Source organism: Bufo gargarizans, chromosome 8, assembly GCF_014858855.1.
Source record: "Bufo gargarizans isolate SCDJY-AF-19 chromosome 8, ASM1485885v1, whole genome shotgun sequence".
NCBI classification, from domain to species: domain Eukaryota; kingdom Metazoa; phylum Chordata; class Amphibia; order Anura; family Bufonidae; genus Bufo; species Bufo gargarizans.
Window position 1 is genome coordinate 7,592,081 of NC_058087.1, and position 21,075 is coordinate 7,613,155.

Consider the following 21,075-nt stretch of genomic DNA (forward strand, 5'->3'; position numbering starts at 1 on the left):
GTCAGACTGTAGAATGCTGGGCCCCCTGCTGCCTCCCTGTATGGAAGTGATAAATAGTCCTTGACTCCTCCTGCTGTGCCTGGCTTCAGGCCTAGGCTCCCTGCTGGTATGGGCCCCGCTATGGCCTGTGCATGGGCTTGGTCACATGCTCCACTGCAGCCAAATACTGGCTTCAGCAGCAATGTAAACACTTGCGGAACCTGAACATTGACACATCAAAGTAGCACAGAGTTCCGGAACGGTGCAGAACAGGTAATTATGAATCCTCTGTTTTGGGAGGGAGGCTGCAAGCAATAGATAAAAAGTAATTGTTCCCAGAAAACCCCTTTACAGGGAATCCGACAGCAGTTTTGACCATGCTAAACTGCTGATGGCACTAGCTGAAAGCTGGGGAGAGCAAGACAAACATACCTTTTTGGAGCCTTTCTCATCAGGATGAGAAGAGTAAATATCAAGTTTTATTCTGCCAGATTCTGATCTTCCAATTGACCAGAAGGCGGACATTTACTGGGAAGTTCTCTCTGCACTGAGCTGCTCCATTACCACTCCCCTCTGCTCTGATTAAGGGCCATAATGAACTTCTGGTTGGACGCTTCAGCTGTCACTCAGAGCAGAGGGGCGGGGCTGTGATGCATCTGAATGCAGGGAGCTCCTCCTCCAAGGCACTTGTTAGAAAAATCTGGCAGAATAAAACTTAATGTTCACACTGCTCCATAAAAGGTTTGTTTGTACTGCTATTCCAGCCCCTGCCTAGTGCTGTCAGCAATTTAGCATGGCCAAAACTGCTGACTGAGTCCCTTTAATTACCATCAACACACACCACAGTGCTGTATATAGATTGTCATTAGTCACATCCAGGGACAGAGCCACAACTTAGAGCGATACGGACCCCTGGACATTGGAGGTTAGGGCTCCTAAACAAATATTATAGCCATAAACTTTTTGGGAAAATATACAACTTCTGAGGATTGCTTTTTTTGCCGGTTCTTCTAACTTTAAAGGGGTCCTGTCTCCTCTCCTGACATGTCCGTTTTAGTAACTACTTGTTGCATTCTCCATGTATTAACAATTCAGGTGCACCTTTTCATATAACTCTGCCTTCTGCATTCCTTTATTATCCCTCTTAGAAATGTATAAATAAATTAACAACTGGGTTGTTCTACCTTTTCACTTGTCAATGGGGAGTGTGTCCCTATAAAGCCAGCACTGACTGGGTATTGTTAGAGTGTAGGGACACCCCCCCCAACTGGTAGTACCCAGTTGTCAATTTATGCATATGTTTCTAGGTGGCATAACAAGAAGAACAGAACAATGTAGAGTCCTCAGAAAGAAAAGATGCTCAAAGAATTGTTATAGGATGGGGAAAGCGATTGTTATTTAAATGTGCCAGAAGAGCTACAAAAAGGGTCTCTTTCAGGATTGTGCTCTGGGCCCTTAGACACCGTCTAAAAATGGCTGAATAGTTGGGGGAAGTGGCCCCTGCTCACATCAGTCCTTGTCCCCAGTGTGGCAGAAATCATAGACTTGACCAATGCCAGTCATTCCCTTTCACATGTTAAGGGCTCATGCACACAAACATATTTTCTTTCTGTGTCCATTCCTTTTTCTTTTTTTTGTGGACCATTCATTTCAATAGGTCCGCAAAAAGTTACTCCGTGAGCATTCCATTTCCGTATGTCCGTATGTCTGTTCCGCCAAAAAAATAGAACATGTCCTATTATTGTCCGCATTATGGGCAAGGATAGGACTGTTCTATTAAGGGCCAGCTGTTCCGTTCCGCAAAATATGGAATGCACACGGACGTTATTCGTGTTTTTTTGAGGATCCGTGTTTTGGGGACCGCAAAATAAATACAGTCGTGTGCATGAGACCGTAGATGACAACCCAAGAGTCCCAGGGGCCACCGATGGACATTGACTATACAACAGGAAGTCCGACGACAGACAACCTCATCACATGGCAGAGAGGATCCAGTACTAGAACCGTAAGGGGTGCAAAATGTGCCTTTACACCTTGGTCCAGATACCTGAGGAGGACCCAATGTCTATTCTGTCACATACGAAGCTGGTATTAGTACGGAGGATGGTTGGGGGCATCTGTACAACTCTTCAGGGAGCTTCGAGCTCCGATTTGTATGTGCAATGTGAACAGAGCCGATACTGCAATCAAACGTGGGCACAGAGTGATGTGCCCAAGATCCCCCAGTGCAGCCCTCAATCCAGATGTAACAGAGCTGAATTTGTCATTTAACTGTTTCTTTTATGCACTATGATAAGTCATCGGAAGTTGACCAAGAGGAGAAAAAAAAAAAAAGATGTCAGCTCTAGCGCCACCCCTGTCTGTAGGTTATGCCAGGTACTGCATCTTAGCTGGGGCGTCCTGTAGCACTGTCTTTTAAAGATGAGCGATGTATAAAAAAAATTGATTTACAAAAAAATTTGCTTTGTGGGTAATTACTTTGTCACAAAGCGCATTTCTTTGTAAGTAGCGAGCGCAATAACAGGAAGCGACGATTGCGCCGCCCCCGTCATTGTACCCCTCAGATGCCGCGACAGTAATAACGCAGTATAAAATTAAAAAAATTAAATTAAAAACATACTAACCTCATCTATTTGCTCACGACAGGCCAGCTGCCGTCATCTTGATTGGAGATCTGGTACAAAATCTCGCACGGCACGTCAGCTGGCATGGTGATGTCCTATGGGATTTTGTGCAAGATCTTCAACCGTTAGCAAATAGATGAGATAGGTATGTTTTTTTTTTTTTGTTTTTTTTTTTCACACCATTTCAGGGAAAATCGATTCGCTACCACACGAGCACGAGGAAATTTGCCTTTGCGGCAAATCAAATTTTCCCTGACTTTCCCTGCGGACTTTGATTCGCTCAACACTGCTGTGTTTGGAAAGAAGTAAAAGCTTTTTTTCTAAAGCTATTCTAAAATATTGGAAACCATTGTGCCTGTGTGCCTCTGAAGAAACATTATAATATATGACAAACTCATCTCTGCTACATCTGCACCTGTAGAACTCAGTTTGACACATCTGCCAGGGTTTAGATCAGTCTTCGAGGACTTGTAGGACACCGTCAACTAGACAAATCTGTGTATGAGGTCTTCAAAACAGCAATGTTTCTTCTACCCTTGAATGACAGCTCCATTTAAAGATCAAGGCGGAAAACATAGCTGAAGAGTCCACTGCTCGCCCCGGGCATCATGAAAGATTAGTCGAGTGCCCGTCTTTCGTGCCCTAGCTGCGAGCTGAATGAAATGATCTGCCGAGCGCATTGTTTTATGGAGACGCTGCCACATTAAAGGCTGGGGATGTTTTATCAGGACACGAGGACGCACCGTTCTCCATGCTGAATCTGGATTTGAACTCGTGACCCCACCAGCCGACCAACCTGGAATGAAAGGGAAATAAAAATCATTATACTCAATTACAGCAGCCGCGGAACGAGCTCTAACTCCCGGCAAACACACCACTGTATGCAGAAAACAGCTCGTCAGCTCAGCGGGCGACAGGCGCAATGTTTTGACATTACGGAGACGATGTTGCAGAGCTCAGATCAGACATCGCAGCGGGTGAGATACTCAGGAACGGGAATTTATAATTACTGACCAGAGAGATAGGAGAAGAAGTGCATTACGCTGAAGGTCAGACGGACTGCGGCCAAAACAGAAGACTACAAACTAAATCTATATGAACTGGGCCCCACCTAAAGGGCCCATAGAGCCGCCACCGTATGAGAGGGCAGGACTGCAATCTTGCTATAGAGATGGGCATACTGTACGCCATTGTGTATACTGCAGAGCGCATACGTATGGCATTCTGCTCTCATTGTTTATTTTAGCCTCAAAGTTCTTGACATTAATAATATGAGGCAGATAGAAGATTTCTGAGCCTCTGGGGCTCTCCTGAATGACTGCCATAGAGGTGTCCCCCGTACAGCGCTAGAGGTGTCCCCCGTACAGCGCTAGAGGTGTCCCCCGTACAGCGCTAGAGGTGTCCCCCGTACAGCGCTAGAGGTGTCCCCCATACAGCGCTAGAGGTGTCCCCCATACAGCGCTAGAGGTGTCCCCCATACAGCGCTAGAGGTGTCCCCATACAGCGATAGAGGTGTCCCCATACAGCGATAGAGGTGTCCCCATACAGCGCTAGAGGTGTCCCCATACAGCGCTAGAGGTGTCCCCATACAGCGCTAGAGGTGTCCCCATACAGCGATAGAGGTGTCCCCATACAGCGATAGAGGTGTCCCCATACAGCGATAGAGGTGTCCCCATACAGCGATAGAGGTGTCCCCATACAGCGATAGAGGTGTCCCCATACAGCGATAGAGGTGTCCCCATACAGCGATAGAGGTGTCCCCATACAGCGATAGAGGTGTCCCCATACAGCGATAGAGAAGTCCCATACATACTTAGAGATGCTCCATCTAATTCTAGAGATGCCCTCATACAGTTTCAGAGATGCCAGCATATAGTGCTAGAGATGTCCTTATATAATTCTGTTAATGTCCCTATATACAATCCTGGAGATGACCCTATACAGAGCTAGAGGCATTACCAGCCAGAAGTGTAGACAGTTTTACAGATGTTCGATGTATAATGCTGGAGATGTGTCTATACAGTACCAGAGGTGCCCAAATATACAGTGCTGGACATGTCCCCATATAGTGCAAAGATGTCCCCAGAGATTTCCTTATATGGCACCAGTGCCAAAGGTGCCCCCATGTAGTGCTAGAGATGCCCCCATATATTGGTAGTAATTTTCCCATACAATGCCAGAGGTGTCCTTATATGGCACCAGAGATTCCAGCATACAATGCCATAGATGCCAGGATACAGTGCCAAAGGCGCCCCCCATGTAGTGCGAGAGATGCCCCATACAATGACTTACTAGGATGGAAGATTAGTTTGGCCCCTTTTCCACTCTTCCATTTCTCCAATTTATTAACAAATTAACCATAATAACATTCCCTTTACACAACTTGCATATATCTGGATAACGCCAAAACATTCCAACGTCATAATCCCCTGATGATGAGGGATCCTGGAAGGCAACCCAATCATTTTGATCCTCCATTTTGTAATTTCACCTTTCCCTTGGCTGCACTCACCGACCCAAGGGCACCAAACATCAACATCATGCCCCTGCAGGCATTCTAGCCCTAACAGGAGCCCCGAGCCTTCAACTCACCAAACCTCCTAAGATGCTTGCCCCAAAGAGTCATGCAACTATACCAAATAGTTTTGCCTCCCAGGATACCCTTTTTACCTGCCACAAATGAACATTGGTGACACCTCACCAATGTTCATCCTGCTACACCCGAACTGTCTCCAACCCCTCTTGCAACCCCAGTGCCCACAGGCCCATGCCAACCTCATTCAGATGAACACCATCCGCCCGTAAAAACTGAGTAGATGCCTCCTCCAACTCCCTATGGCGCACAACAAACTCCCCCTTGCCACCGCACAAATCACCCTACCTCCTTGTTCAACTTCGCCCTAGCTTAGTTAATGCGATCTACTGATCTTGGCAAACCTCCATGTCCAATGAGCTACAACCTCGGACCAAACTATCAACAAGCCCGGAAACTGCGCCCATAGCCGCAACAACCTCAATTTAATATCCCTTATGACATCCCTCTAGTGACGCACCCCCAAATCGTTCCAACCAACATGAAGCACCAAAATGTCTGGGAGTCTACCTAAGGAAACATAAAAACTCCTGAAGAGCCCTACCCACAAACCTATCCATCATCCGCTCGCTAGGCTCCCCAATACACGTAAGAATGCCCGAATATCCAGGCCAAAACACGAGGAGGACCCTGCAACAGAACAAAAGAATGAACACATCACACATAAAAGTGCAGTGGTCCCCAATACCCCAAAAACACAACCCATCTCCCCCAGCACCCCTTAAAGCAGATGAGGGCGAACATAAGACCAGAAAAAAGCTGACTCCCAGCAGCCAATCTGCTTAATTGCTACATCACCTAAACCTCACCTGGCTGCCTCTGTAGCCACCCCAAGCCTAAAGGAAAGAGAAGCAAACTCCCCGGCCAGCAAACCAGTGACTGTCAAGAACTTCCAGAAAACTGCTACAAACTGAAAACATGAGAGAGCGGTACCATCCTGATGCACCAACAACGGTTCTGTCCCCACCGGACGGTAATGTAGCAGTTCCTCCACACACCGAACCGGACACACCGCACAGCCCAACAACGGGAATACATTAATTTGCACCCCTTTTCCGACTTGGTCTAGGTCTTTGACCTTCTCAACACTGTAAGCCATTTTACAACTACTAGATAACAATTCTGACACCCGAAATGCCCCATAAAACGACAAAGAAAAAGCCGCCCGAAACAAACAAGCCTCATACTCTAACGTGCAAACTAGCTCTGCCATTTTACACAATGTCTGTAACACCAAAAAAAGAAACAGGCTACCGAGTGTCCCTAGTGGGTGCACCCCGCCTGTAGCCCTTCAGCGCCTGAAGCACCAAAAATCCTTTCGATACATCCACAAACCCCTGTAACCGCAACCAAAAACCAACCTCTGCGACCTTCTTGGACAACGCTGAAAATGATGCACAGCTCTCAAAATACAACCCCAACCAATAAAGTCTGAAAATCTTCAGCAGAAACCAGTGGCGTACATAGAGAAGTAAGGGCCTCATAACAAGGATCAAACCAGGCCCCCCACACAGGACAGAAGGGTTTCCGCCTAAACCCTTTTCAATGACCCTTGGGTCATTTTTTCCACTGCTTCCTTTGATAAAAGTTGTTCCTTTAGACGGTAGAGTCCTGACCAAGTTGTCACCTCCAGTAGAAGAGGAGAAAACCCCAACTAAGACTTGGCCCTCTCTTGCTCTGGGCCCCATAGCAGTCGCATGGTCTGCCACTATGTTAGTTACGCCTCTGGCAGAGATGCATCCCCCCACCTGATCTAACAGCTTTTCCCACTGAGACCACACTAATGCATAAGCTGACTATGTACTGCTACTGACAGATCGCTGTATCAAGGGCACGCTCCAGAGCCACTGGGGACAAGGCAGCTCTTCCTCATCCGCTCTAAGTACCATACCAATCGACAAAAACGATCCCACTGGAAACAAGAAAGAGAATCCGCCACTGAATTATCAACCTCAGGCACATGAACCGCTACAAAGCAGGAATTCAATTCCAGGTGGCGCAACAAGCGCAACACTTGCATTGAACTAGCTGTTTGCAAATTTATGGCTTGTACCACCCCTAAATTGTCACAACAGAACTGCACCTGTTGTTACGTAAAAGGTTCCCCCACAACTCAGTAGCCAATGCAATCGGAAATAACTCCAAGTTGGTTAGTAAACCCGCCGTATGCCAAACCTCCGGCCAAGGGCCCGCACACCACTGCCCCCAGCAAAAGGATCCATAACTGCAAGCCCCATAAGCATCAGTATAAAGCTCCAAATCGAAATTTTATACCGGCACCTCCATCCAAACCGAATGCCCAATAAACTCAAAAAAACAATCCCACAACACAAGGTCCTCCAGCACTTCCGCTGATACTTGCACGTAATGAAACGTGACCAGAGCCAGCAGTCTGCAAAACACTCGACCCATCAGCAAAATGGGACAAGCAAAGTTTAACTTCCCCAAGACTGACTGAACCCTTTGAAGCTGAACCTTCTTAGCCCATCATAATGAAACCACCTCTGCATGCAAATCTGACACTTTGTCCTCAGGTAAGCGACACTCCATCCTTACAGTAGCGATGACTATCCCTAGAAACTTGACCGACGTGGAAGGCCCCTCTGTTTTTTCAGCAGCCAAAGTAACCCCGAATGATGCTGCCACCCGTTTCATAGTATGCAACAAAGTGGAGCACACCCGAGAACCAGCCGGGCCTAAGAACAGAAAATCGTCCAGATAATGCAATACGGAATTCAATCCCGACTCCTGTTTCACTACCTATTCCAGAAATGAACTAAATGTTTCAAACAGGGAACAAGAGATTGCACATCCCATAGGCAGACAACAGTCCACATAAAATCGACCCTCCCAACGAAAACCCAAAAGATGAAAACTTCCTGGATGAATCGGCAACAAACGGAACGCGGCTTTAATATCAGTTTTTGCTCAAAGGGCCCCCCTGGCTAAAATGCTGAACCCAACTCACCGCCGCATCAAATGACGTGTATGAAACCGAACATAACTCTCGCTCAATCCCATTGTTAACCAAACTCCCAGAAGGATACGAGAGGTGGTGGATGAGCCGAAATCTGTTTGGCTCTTTTTAGGAACCAAGGGGGGACACCCGCAAACCTGGCAAAGGAGGCACGGAAAACAGCCTCGCTATGCGGCCCGCTCTCAATTCCTTCTCTATCTTTTGCTTCACCACCTCTGGCCTGGTTAACGCCGAAACCAAATTCCTCACTACTGCCCTAGAACCAACCGACTCGCACGGAATCCTAAAACATTCCGTAAAACCCAAGTGCAACAGCTCAGCCCCCTCCCTATTTGGATACCTCTTTAAGAAAGGCAACATCACGTCCACCTTCACCGGTGTCATTTCATTTCTGAGAAGCCTCAAATCCTTTTCCCCCTACCTCGCTCGAAACAATGGGACAAACTATGAGCGCCTCCACGTCCGGAGCATTCATGCTTGAATCAGCAATCTGAAAGGAACTTGCAGTACCCTTCCTTGTATTGCCAGTAACACGCTTTCCTAGCACCCGCTGATGAATCCGAGGCTCCCCCCCCCCACACACACACACACAAAAGGGCTGCTTCCCTGACTTCAGAGCCGCCATCAAACACATCCAAAGACTAATGTCTTTGTGATCCCATCTAATACTAGGTCACACTGTCTTCCACTGAGGAAACTGTTCATCATACCTGAGCCAAGCTACACCCCCATACACCCTGTAAGCCTCACCAATGGTGTACATTTATCAAAACAGCGCCACACAATGTTCTGGAAACTTCTCCCCCACTACACTAGCCAGGATTGCAAAAGCCTGAAGACAATTCATGAATGTGTAATGCCCCAGAGGTGCATTACCACCTTTGCACCCCGCCACTATCTCCTATGGTTAACCTAATGTCATTACATGTATTTATGTCCAGGTCCTGCATAATGTGCATCTCTTTTTCCATGTAACTGTTATATTCACATGTAATGTACCTGGTTAACCAGCAGATGGTGGCAATCATGGCAGTGCTACAGGTACCTAGAGTGGAACCTTCTTTCCATTCTAAACCCCCTCTGTGGTGTGGTGGGTGTGTCCCACTGACTGCAGGAAGGGAGGAGTGTTAGTAAGGAGTGAGTTCAGTTTCCCCCCTGCTAGGGGAAGATCGAGTTTGCATCCTGCTAGGGGAAGGCAGCAGGTGCATGTCCCTGTTGAATGAGCCCTGTATAGGCCAGCTGGAGCACCTTCAGCTCAGCTGGACATGGAGGCAGAAGCTGGAATCCTCTGAAGCCAGGAGTAAAGTTTCCTGGTATAACCTAAGAGACAGACTACAGAAAAAAGTTGCAGCCTACAGCTAAAGCTAAGTTATACAGCTATCCTGTCAGCACAGCAGATTCAGAGAGCAACTGATGTAGCCAAAAGGAGTTTGCCTGCCACAGTTAATGCAAAAGCCTGCTGGAAACCAAGACAAAGCCTGTAAATCATTGGGAGAAAAGTTTATTCAAGTAAAGCTGTTATCAACTTCATTGCAAGTTCTGGACTCAAATTTTGTTCTTCATCCCGTACTACCACTACCAGCTTTTTTCTGCGTATCGGAAGGCCACGCCTGGAGTTCCAGCGTATCCAGACAGGAGCACCGTAACACATGCAACACCATTAAAGGACATTTAGGCCACCTACACCACTCTGGCATTCCTACACCTGGGTACCATCACTACCATATCACTAAAAGGGACCCTGTGCCCTTGTTGCTTCATTGCAACTGGCGTCACGACAAATATGTACTTTAAGAAACCCCAAGTAGTGCGCCCGACGATGCTGCAAACGTACGCGGTATCAAGCGGTACCGCCGTTCTTCCTCTTCTTCTTGCTCTCATCTGGTTATACTCTAGATTAAACTTCTCCAGAGGAAGCAACGAAAAAATCTCCACATATTCGTCCCTCCAAATCCTCTCCCTGACCTCCTGCTTCAAAAGGGCTCCTAGGTACCCCTCAAAGTACACATACACTTCCCCTTTCGCTGTGTTTGCCAAACTTACATCCGCAACCACGGCAGCTTTTCCGTTACTTCCTGCCGCCCCACCAGAGGACCCCGACCCGTCTGATACAAGCCCCGGCCTGACAGCTGCTGAACCCTGTTCTTCCACAGATGTACAAAAACGCTGGTGCCCAAACCATTGAGAAATTCCCTGCACTGGACCCCAAGCGCGACACCAGCGCCAACAACTCCGCCAACAACTCCTGCGCTATCCCCCAGCACTCTCCACCACTGCTGCACCTGCACTACTCCCCCCTAACCCCCCTGAACATCCTCACGCCATACCCCTGACATCCACTCACCAGTCCGTCCCTGAGAGGACCTCCCAGTGGCCGCCGTAACCTGTAGCGAAGATCCTTCATGGCTCACCGGTGTAGCGGGATCCGCAGGAACAGAACAGGTGCTTAGCGTCGGCATGTCGTCCAACTTCTCCTGGGCTTCCCATGATTCCTGGCTTCATTCTCGATCCTCAATGGACCTGCCTGCCGTAGACCCCCCCGCGATCCTAAAGGGACAGGGCCTGCTGCAGCATCCGCCGTAGAGTCAAACCCTCCTTATGCAGAGACTATGAATGTGTTCGCTGACACCACTTTTAGTGCAGTGGCCGGGTCAGGTGGATAATATATCCTGTATTTGTTGTGACGCCAATTGCAGCGTGCGCAGGGTACTATCCCAGGGCCCTTCCAAGGTGTTATAACGCACGTCCCAGACTAGGAAGGCCAGAGTGGTGTAATGGCCTAAAATGTCTCTGTGGGATAGTGATAATTGTGTCACGGTGTCTGCTACCTGGGTATGGCCGGACTCCTGGCTCACTTGCAATAAATTTGAGCGTAGTGATAGTAGGAGTAATAGAGGAATGTTGCAGAAGAAATAATGTCCAGACCTTTAGATGAAGTTCAAACATTTCTTTACTTGAGGTAACTTTCATCCAAGCAGTATACAGCTTTGGTCTCTTGGTCCCAGCAGGTTTTGGCAATCATTGGCAGGAATAAGTACTTCTGCTTTAATTGTGGAGCTTGCAGGATAAAAAAGTCTGCTCTATCACTATGGCAGGATTAGCTTCTGCACTTATCTGTACCTTCTGCTGTGGGGGACAGACTAGCTGAGGAGGAATTGGCTTCTCCTAGGACTTGGTCCTTGCTGTCTTCCCTATGAAGGTGAGCTCCACACACACACACACACACACACACACCCTACCCCTAGCAGGGGGTGGGCTACACTCCTAACTTCCTTCTCCACCCACGCTGCAGGATGTGGGACCAGCCCACCTCTCCACAGAGGGGGAGCTAAGCAGGAATTAAGCATTCCAGCTTAGATTCACTATACACTAAACTGTACCTGCCAATGAGTTGCTGCCACCTACTTGTAACCAGGCAAATTACATGAACAATTGCATTTAACATTGATTTGTATGCACATTTGTGGAAGACCTGAGCAAAAGCATATCTGATGACAGTATAAAGGCTCTTAGAAGATAGTAGCGGGGTAGAGGTGTGTAGTAACACAACTCTGGGATGTTACACATCCGCCGACCGCAAATTACTAGCGCCCTGAGAACAGACCTGGTGTACAGCTGCTCCCTCGATCCTGCCCTGTGTGCACCTCTCTGCAGACTTGCTCCTGACAGCAGCCGACTCCCTTTCAGCTCCCGCAGTGCCATGAGTCAGAGGGGGAGGAGCTTCCCCTGCCTCGCCAACTCCGGCTCTTGCCGGCCCCCACTGCTAGGCCGCAGCGCTGATCCTTTCTCCCAGCTCGATCCGTCGTCCTGGCCCCCCACAGAAGAAGAAGAAGCTGCTCCTCTGCCCACCGAGGAACCCGCTAGATGCCTGTTCACAGCGGCCCCGCCAACAGGTAAGCCCTGACCTGATGCTCGTCCCTTGCTCTGGATCTCATACAGGGGAAAATATATGGTTGCTATGCAGGTCGTCTATCTGTTTAAGGACGGAGGACGCAGAAGCACGCTGCTTGCAAGGTCAGATTACTGACAGCCAGGGACTGTAAGTAAATGATTAAAGCCAGGCCCTCCCCAGCAGCTGATAACAGTGCCTGGGCTGTGTGCACTTCTCCCTGTCCCTGCGCTTGGCAGACGCTCCCTCACTCAGCAGAGCTGGAGAATGCAGAGTGGAAGCAGCGCAGACCAGGGATGGGAGATCTGCCGTCTGCTCAGTGTATAAATGAAAGCAACATGTGGTAACAGGACCCCTTTGTGCTGCAGGAGATTAACCCTTTAGGGGGGAGGACTCAGGTTACTGACACTTTTGGGGGGCTATTGTTACTGGCTAGTGAGGGCAGGCGGGATTAGCCTCAGGGTGAGGGCAGTGGCGGCCATCTTAACTGAATAGTGAGATTGCAGTTTTATGCAGACTGGTTGCTAAGGGCTGAATCTTATTAAATATGGGGCAAGTCCGTCTAATAGTATCTGATTCTGGAATATCATGTTATTAGTAACTACATATATGAAAATTGAAATTAGGGTCTAAGTGTGACAGTTATCCTTTAAATACTGCCCGCCAAACCTCCGCTGTCCCACCCTTACATCGACCAATCCTAAGACCTCATACACACGACTGTTGTTGTGTTCCGTTCCGCAAAATGGGGTTCCATTGTTTCGTGATCTGTTTCCGTGTGTCTTCCTTTATTTTTGGAGGACCACCAGACATGAAGGAAAGTAAAAAAAAAAGTCTAAGACAAGTTTGCCTTGCAAATGATAGGAAAAAAACTGACGCGGACGCGGATGACAATCTTGTGTGCCTCCGCATTTTTTCACGGTCCCATTGACTTGAATGGGTCCGCAAACCGTTTTCCGTGAAAAAAAAAAATAGGACAGGTTATATTTTTTTGGACGGACTGGAACCACGGATCACGGACGCGGATGACAAACGGTGCATTAGCCGAGTTTTCAACGGACCCATTGAAAGTCAATGGATCCGCAGAAAATCTGGAAAAATGGAAAAACGAACACGGAATGAAACAACGGTCGTGTTTATGAGGCCTTACCCTGTGTCTTTTTTCAAAATACTTAACCCTTTCAAGGCCTACCACTTCCCCCTAAGTCAAGCCGCATTTTGCTACGGCTGCGCCCTGCTCCATCACTCTCTCTACTATGGACAATAACATAGATGACCTAGCCTATACAGTGCCAAAGTCACCCCTATACAGTCCCAGAGATCACCGTCATACAGCCCAGGACCATATATTACCCAAATCGTGACCCTCTGCCCGGCCTCACAGGTGACCCATACTAATCAATGGCTAAGGTGGCCCTAAATAGTGGCATGGTGCTTTTCTAGAGCCTCCACCAGTGTGTTATAATGTTTGGTGGGCTTATAACGGTCAGACCTCCACCAACCTGACAGCGTACCCCAGCAATACACAGCCGCTGCTTACCCCTTTAATGCTGCTTTCTGGTGCCTCTGATGCCACCCCTGCGGATACGACCCCGAATACTGAGCCAAGAGCCACCTACCCAGAATGTTACCCTGGGGCGCTGGGTCAGTAATGAGTTAATAGGAATAAACAGATGCTACGTACGAAGGTTTGATGGTGCAGGAATGCTTCTCATGGATGAAAGCTCCAGCTAGTCCTCCAGCCCCGGAGTTCAGGTACTGCAAGCAGATTCAAGGATTACATTTCACTACTTGACCGAATGAAAAAAACTGAGTTAAGGTTTAATCAGATGCTTAAAAAGTCACTGAGGTATCTGAGAGTCTGAAATCGAGAGGCTCTGGCTGTAGTGCTGGTTCTCCCCCATGCTTTACACTGCAGCTCTGTTTGTTTAAAAGCAAAAACTCCCCAGGAAGCCAGAGCATAAAGCACTGATATTTCCATGAATTGATTATAAACTAAGGGCAAATATGTTTAAAAAAAGAGCATCATCATGTAACCGGCACAAGAACAGTGAGTCATATCAGCCGGAAATAGGCTGGAGTTCCCCTTTAAGGGGGTCATAAGCACTGGATAACTGCTGGATGAGCCATTGTATGGAAACCAGTTAGCTCAATTCTCCTAAATACTAAGGTTGAGCTAATCGAACTCGACAAAGTAGAATTTCATCCGAATTTCAGGGACAATTTGATTTGCCACGATGACGAATTTCCTTGTGCGAATCGATTTTCCCTGAATGGCGGTAAAAAATAAAAATCATACTTACCTCGTCGGTTTGAGTGTGAAGAGCTGGCCACCGCCATCTTGATTGAAAATCTTACGCAAAATTCAGTGCGCGGTGACGAATGACGTGCAAGATTTTACTCTAGATCTTTAATCAAGATTTGAATTCACGATCATATGGTAAGTATGATTTTATGAATTTTTTTAAATTTTGCACTGTATTATTGCTGTCAGGTGCAGCGATCAGCAACTGAGGGGTATAATGACGGGGGGGGCAGCACAATCGCCGTTCCCCGTCATTGCACCCACTACTTACAAAGAAATGCACTTTGTGACAAAGTCATTCGTGACAAAGCAAATTTTGGGGTAAAATTCGGTGAAGCAGCCGAATCAAATTTTTCAACACTTCGCTCATCTCTACTAAATACACATAACTGTTTCCATACAATGTCAAGGAGACTATATTCCTATTGGAGGAAAGTCACATGATATTTGCGCAAATTCAAAAATAGTGCAATGATTGAAACCTATCTGGGGCCTAAAGTCTGCAGGCAGCGCTGGGGTTCTAGGGTCGAATCTGACCAAGGACAACATCTGCATGGGGTTTGTAAGTTCTCCCCGTGTTTGCGTGGGTTTCCTCCCACACTCTGAAGACATACCGATAGGGAACTTAGATTGTGAGCTCTTCTGGAGACAGCGAGTGATTTCAGAATGTGTCAGCAATATAGAAGTGAGTAAAATAAATAAAAATAAAAGGCTACATCCACCTGACAGTGAAAAACACCCATCACACCGCCATTTTCAGAACCAATTGAAGTCTATGCGGCTATTCACATTTTTTTTGGTGGCTGTCCCGTCAAAAAATAGGAAATTTCCCTATTTTTTGCCGTTTTCAAGGACAGGTGGACCCCACTGAAATCAACGGGCCCATTCTGAATGGCCATTTACACCGGAGTGTACCCCTCTAATAGCTGTTAAAAAGGGGTATACTGTGTGAAAAAAGGGCCTTTTAGGGGTTAAAATAAAACAAAAATACTCACCTCATCCACCTGTACGGGAGGGAACACGTGCTCCACAGTGAAGGCAGCAGGACCTGACGCTCCCAGCGGCGGGGGCGTCACATGATCAGGCTGGGAGTGTCAGGTCCTGCTGCCTACAGTGCAGAGCAAATGTTCCCTCACGTGCAGGTGGATGAGGTGGGCATTTTTATTTTTTTAAAGGATCTGTTGGCTTTTTGGGAGTGTCAGTATATGGGGCATTATATATACCGGGGCACTATATGGGGGCACTTGGGTATACTGGGGCACAATTGGGGTTTTTGCCCATATATGGGATATGACAAGCGATAAGACGGCACTTTGTGACCAGTGGAGATCTGGCCTCTGGGATCCCCATCAATCCTGAGAATTAAAGGGCCATAGGACTTCAGGAGTTCCCTTGCACCAGTGGCATACCTACTACACAGGTGAAACCACACAGAGCCCGGGGGAAGGGGGTCCCAGCACTGAACTCCTTTCGTTACCGACATGAAAACACTGCATTGCACTGCAGCCACCACTAGGGGAGCTCAGTACAAATAGATTATTACAGCTTCCACTCCAGACAATGGTAACTGTATAAATTGCACTGAGCTCCCCCTAGTGGCGGCTGCAGGCAGACATCTATGTAATAGAAAGGAAGCAGGAGATTTATCAATATATGTATGTCAATTGTGGGGCGTAAAAACACAGAAAATATGGAGTTCAGGACGAGCACCATCTTTGAAGCATGTTCTGCTTTTTATGACATAAAAATTGGAAAAAATGGGTGACACCATGGTGACTTTTTTGTGCATTTTTTTGTTCAAATTTCTTCCTGTTAATGAAAAATATATTTTTTTAAATTGTCAGAAACATGGAGTTTCTCACTTTGTTTCCCTGGGAGTTTTTGTTGCGGCCATACTGGGACAATGGGTGGGACCCCGATTAACCTTTGGGCGAGAGAACTATAATTGAGCCACCTGCAGTTCCTCGCACAGCTGGATAGTCTGGAGAGCCACGGCCCTTTATTCTCCGGCTCAGTGGGAATTCCGCAAGGTCGGACCCCCGTAGTGGAGATATGCAGTCATTTTATAAGATGAGAAAGCCTTTAAATGATAGCTGATTGCAGGGTGCTCACAGACTAAGGCCTCTTTCACACGATCGTGCGCGCTCCGTGGCCGTATTGCGGACCGCATTTATGGATCCGCAATACACGGGCGCCGTTACGTGAGCATTCCGCATCACAGATGAGGACCCATTCACTTGAATGGGTCCGCAAATCCGGAGATGCGGAATGGTGCGGAACGGAAGCACGGAACGGAACCCTACGGAAGCACTACGGAGTGCACAACTCTTTGAACATGTCAGTAGAAATGGCAGGCACCTTGTAAGAACACCAGCAGGCAAAGTCCACGCCCCAGTCGTGTAAGCAAATCTCAACATTTCCAACGGCATGTGCCAAATCAAAGCCGACATAGCATCCCTGGAAAAAAAAAAAATAGGATAAATTAATAAATATATATATATATACACACACATTAAAGTAATTAGAATAAGTTACATATAGATATTTAGGTTACAGATGCCTCATAATGTGATTTAATGACAGCGCAATTCCAAATAAATACACAAGAGGGCAGCAGTGCAATAGCTATAACTACAAACACACTGCAGGAGGAGGCTCTGGGTGACAGTTCTGCATCACTATTGCCTGTGTTGGAAGGCTGTGTCTCTTACAGCTCGGTATATAAAGGGTGTACAGTAATATACATTGCTTACGCCATATTCCTGCATGTCCATGTCCTATAATCTGAGCATATCCTCCACACCGATGACATATGCCACCCACAACCACAATATGGTCCTCTTGTGTGCTTCTGATTTTTATATTCTGTTGTGCAATCATGGAGGACGCCATGCAGAACTGTACAAGGCTGTGCAAAAGCCCTAAAGCGGAAATGGTGCAAGCTCTTGGGACAAAAAAGATACCGTTGTGTGGCATATGGGGTAGGGAGATTGGGGTCAAGGGTCACAATTAAAATAATTTCCCTAAAGGGAATGTCCATGGTTTTAAAAAAACATGGCGGTTTTCTTTAAAATATAGCGCCATACCTGTTCATGGGTTGACTCTGCAGCTCAGCAACATTAAAGTAAATTGGGTTGAGCTGCAGTACCTTCCCCGACCTGTGGTCAGACGTGGCACTGTTTGTGGAACCAAGTAATGACGTTTTACTAATCCTACACTCCATATAAAGCAGCATTATGTCTAGTGCAGGGTCTGCAGAGCACTTAGTATCCCAGTGTCAGTATGGATGCCATCACGGCGGTCCCAGACATCTGAAACCTGCTTAGTTCATTTTCTTAGCCCAAGGGTCCATTCACACGTCCGCAAATGGGTCCGCATCCGTTCCGCAATATCGGGAATGGGTGTGGACCCATTCATTCTCAATGGGGCAGAACGGGATGCGGAGAGCACACTATGTGCTCTCAGCATCCGCATTTCCGGAGTGCGGCCCCGAACTTCCGGGTCTCGGCTCCGAAAAAAAAATAGAACATGTCCTATTCTTGTCCACAATTGCGGACATAAATAGGCAGTTCTATAGGGAGGCTGCCGGCCGGCTCGTCTTCTTTGATGACCTGGAAGGAAAAGGACCTTTGGTGATGTCACTGTGCTCCTCACATGGCCCATCACCATGGTGATGTACCATGTGACGGACCATGTGATGAGCGCAGTGACATCAACAAAGGTCCTTTTCTCCCAGATCATCAAAGAAGAAGAAAGAAGACGAGTCGGGCAGCGTGAACAAGTGGATGAGGAGAGTTTAATTTCATTTAATTTTTCTTAACCCCTCCATCCCTAATTTACTTTGCATTCTGTATTAAGAATGCTATTATTTTCTTTTATAACCATGTTATAAGAGAAAATATTAAATCCACAAAACACCTAACTCAAACCCAAACTTCAGTGAAGAAGTCCGGGTTTGGGTCTGGGTACCACATTCAGTTTTTTTTTCATGCGCATGCAAAATGCATTGCACTCGCGCAGAAAAAACTGAAGAGCGCAACGCAATCGCATACAAAACTCACCCCACTCGCAGGCAAAAAAATTGCACGATTTTCCCACAACGCACCCGCAGCCTATCCGGCTGCTGGTTCAGCTATTTCTCGCAGTCCCAAAGAAGTGAGCGTAGAGATGGCTGTGCATGCTCGGAGCACTCTGCGTTCACCGCTGTGGGACTTCAGACAATAGCCAATTGCACTCACTTGGCAGAACTCCCATAGCAGTGAATGGAGGGCACGCTGCACATGAGCAGTGCAGTCTCCTTTGCTTGGAGGGGCTGCACAGGTCTGACTTTGATGGCATGTCCTAGCAATATGCCATCAAAGTCTGGAATGAGATATCACCTTACTGGCTTGTTCACACGACCATTGCCCCTCTGTGCCCTTGGACCACAAATTGCGGTCCGCAATGCACGGGTACCGGCCGTGGGGCTGCGGCATGCGGCTCACGACCCCATTCACTTGAATGGGGTCCGCGATCCGTCCGTTCCGCAAAAATATAGAGCAAGTTCTATCTTTTTGCGATGCAGAGGCACGGAACGGAACCCATGGAAGCACTCTGTAGTGCTTCCATAGAGTTCTGTTCCGTGGTTCCATTCCTCACCGCATCTCCGGATTTGTGGACCCATTGAAGTGTATGGGTCCGCATCAGTGATGCGGAATGCACACGGCCGATGCCCCATGTATTGCGGACCTGCCGTATGCGGGCCGCAATACGGCAACGGCCATGTAAATGAGCCCTTAAATTGTATGCAGTAAGCTCCTAAGCTCCCTCTAGTGGTGACAATGAAGGGGATTTAGCGCTCTATATCAGGAAAACAGCACACCATGTACTATAACAATATGTTATGAAATTAATCAGTTTAGATTGTTGAACCCGAAATATGGATAAATATGGATAAAATAAGTTTTAACCCTGACTTGAATAGAGAAACACAGTAATTTATTTTGGTTGAAAAGTCTACATTAGGCATTTCAAACACTGGCAACGAAAATCAGTAATGTCTGGGGGCTGCTTCATTTATATATGTTCTAGTACACATACATTATAGGACTTTTGCCTGTTATCAGGCCTCTATGTCTTCATGTGGCCACCCAGTGGCTGTGATGTGTATTGCAGGCTGTGATGTGTACTGCAGCCAGTCAAGGGTTTTGTTAACATGTTGCAAAATTGTATTGAATTGGTTTCCATGAGAAATTGGAGTCCTTAACCAAATTAGAACTCAGATAAGAGTGGACATGTCATTAACTGTCTTCTAGGCAATGTTCACTGCTGCAATTCACCTTGTAACAAAAAGAATGTAATGTATAGAGCTAAATACAATTGAATGACCAGAAAAAATAAAAAAAATAAAAAAAAAAAAAAAAAAAATATATATATATATATATATATATATATATATATATATATATATATATATATATATATATATAATTATATTTTTTTTTACAGGACTCTTCATAATAAGCTTACATTGAATGACTTGAAATGATAAGTTTATATCATTGCCACTAGATGGCAGCCTTCTCCCAAGAACTGGATTCTCAGGGTGAAGACTTGGAGACAGATTAGAGGCTCTAAAAGTAAAATAATGACTCATTTCTAAAGGGCCAAACATACTGTTCTTTTCTGAGACATTTTACGTAGCAGCAAATTAATATATCAGTCAAAGTATAATCATTTAGAGATACTGGCATTCAGAAACCTGGGAAATAATGATAAATGGCTGCCTATTCCGCTTAACTGCTGATTCATATGTCCTGAGTGCCTTAATGCTAGATTTATGCAATGTATCCAGCAGCAGCAGATGATAGGGGTGATTACATGGGATTGGCAGTTATGTCTATTTACAGTATTCTATTTCACCATTGCAGTGAAATTCCTTTAATCCAGATTCGACGGGTGGCGGATTATCAGCCGCACTGAATGACGGGAGGGCCCTGGGAAAAACATTGAAATACTTTTCTAACTTTTCATATTCTTAGAATCTAGATTGCCTGACCCTTCTGTTGCAGAAGCGTTTTCCGGAATATTGTAATTTCTGGAATATCAGGTCCTTGATTGAAGTTTCTGATTTGGCCTAGCCTCTAAATATTAGTAATGTCATTGTATGTCTTAGCATTACCCCAAAATTCACAGTAAAAGGGCAGAGCTTTGAATTTGAGGTTGGGGTCGCCTTCCGGTAGTGTGACTTGAAGCTCTCCTGCAGAATCTGTATTAGGGTCTGTATTTGTAGTGCTGGCGTCTTCCTGGGAGGCAGAGGGGACCCATCAGGCACCAGAGCCCTAGTATATACTCCCTATGCACCCCCTATAGCAGGGATAGCCAACCTGTGGCCCTCCAGCTGTTGAAAAGCTCCCATCATGCTCGGCTGTAGGATGATAACCGTAGGCTTTCTGGGCATGCTGGGAGTTGTAGTTATGCAACAGCTAGAGGGCCGCAGGTTGGGCACCCCTGCTGTAGGCAGTCCGAACATGCGGGAAGTTGTAGTTTTGCAACAGCTGGAGAGTCGCGGGTTGGCCATCGCTGCCCTATAGCTACTCCTCTGATGTCGTTTTTTTGGATCCCACCTTATAACTGGAGATATGCAAGGATGCGTCACTACTTCTTTCAGAGATGGCGCCTGATGGACCCTACTGGTTTATACTGGGGTCCGTTGTATTCTCGCATGCT

General features: G+C 46.8%; 1 protein-coding gene across 1 annotated transcript in view; it reads right to left on the reverse strand.

Moving 5' to 3' along the window:
• Positions 1 to 17,141, reverse strand: part of KYNU (kynureninase) — a 41,014-nt gene extending 23,873 nt beyond the window's left edge. The window contains exons 1-4 of the mRNA XM_044303103.1: positions 17,121 to 17,141; positions 16,726 to 16,824; positions 13,747 to 13,820; positions 3,347 to 3,399 (exon numbers count right to left, since the gene is read on the reverse strand). Of these exons, the coding sequence (XP_044159038.1) occupies positions 3,347 to 3,399; positions 13,747 to 13,820; positions 16,726 to 16,824; positions 17,121 to 17,141 (247 nt within the window). The remainder of the gene's footprint in view (positions 1 to 3,346; positions 3,400 to 13,746; positions 13,821 to 16,725; positions 16,825 to 17,120) is intronic.
• Positions 17,142 to 21,075: the final 3,934 nt, after the last annotated feature.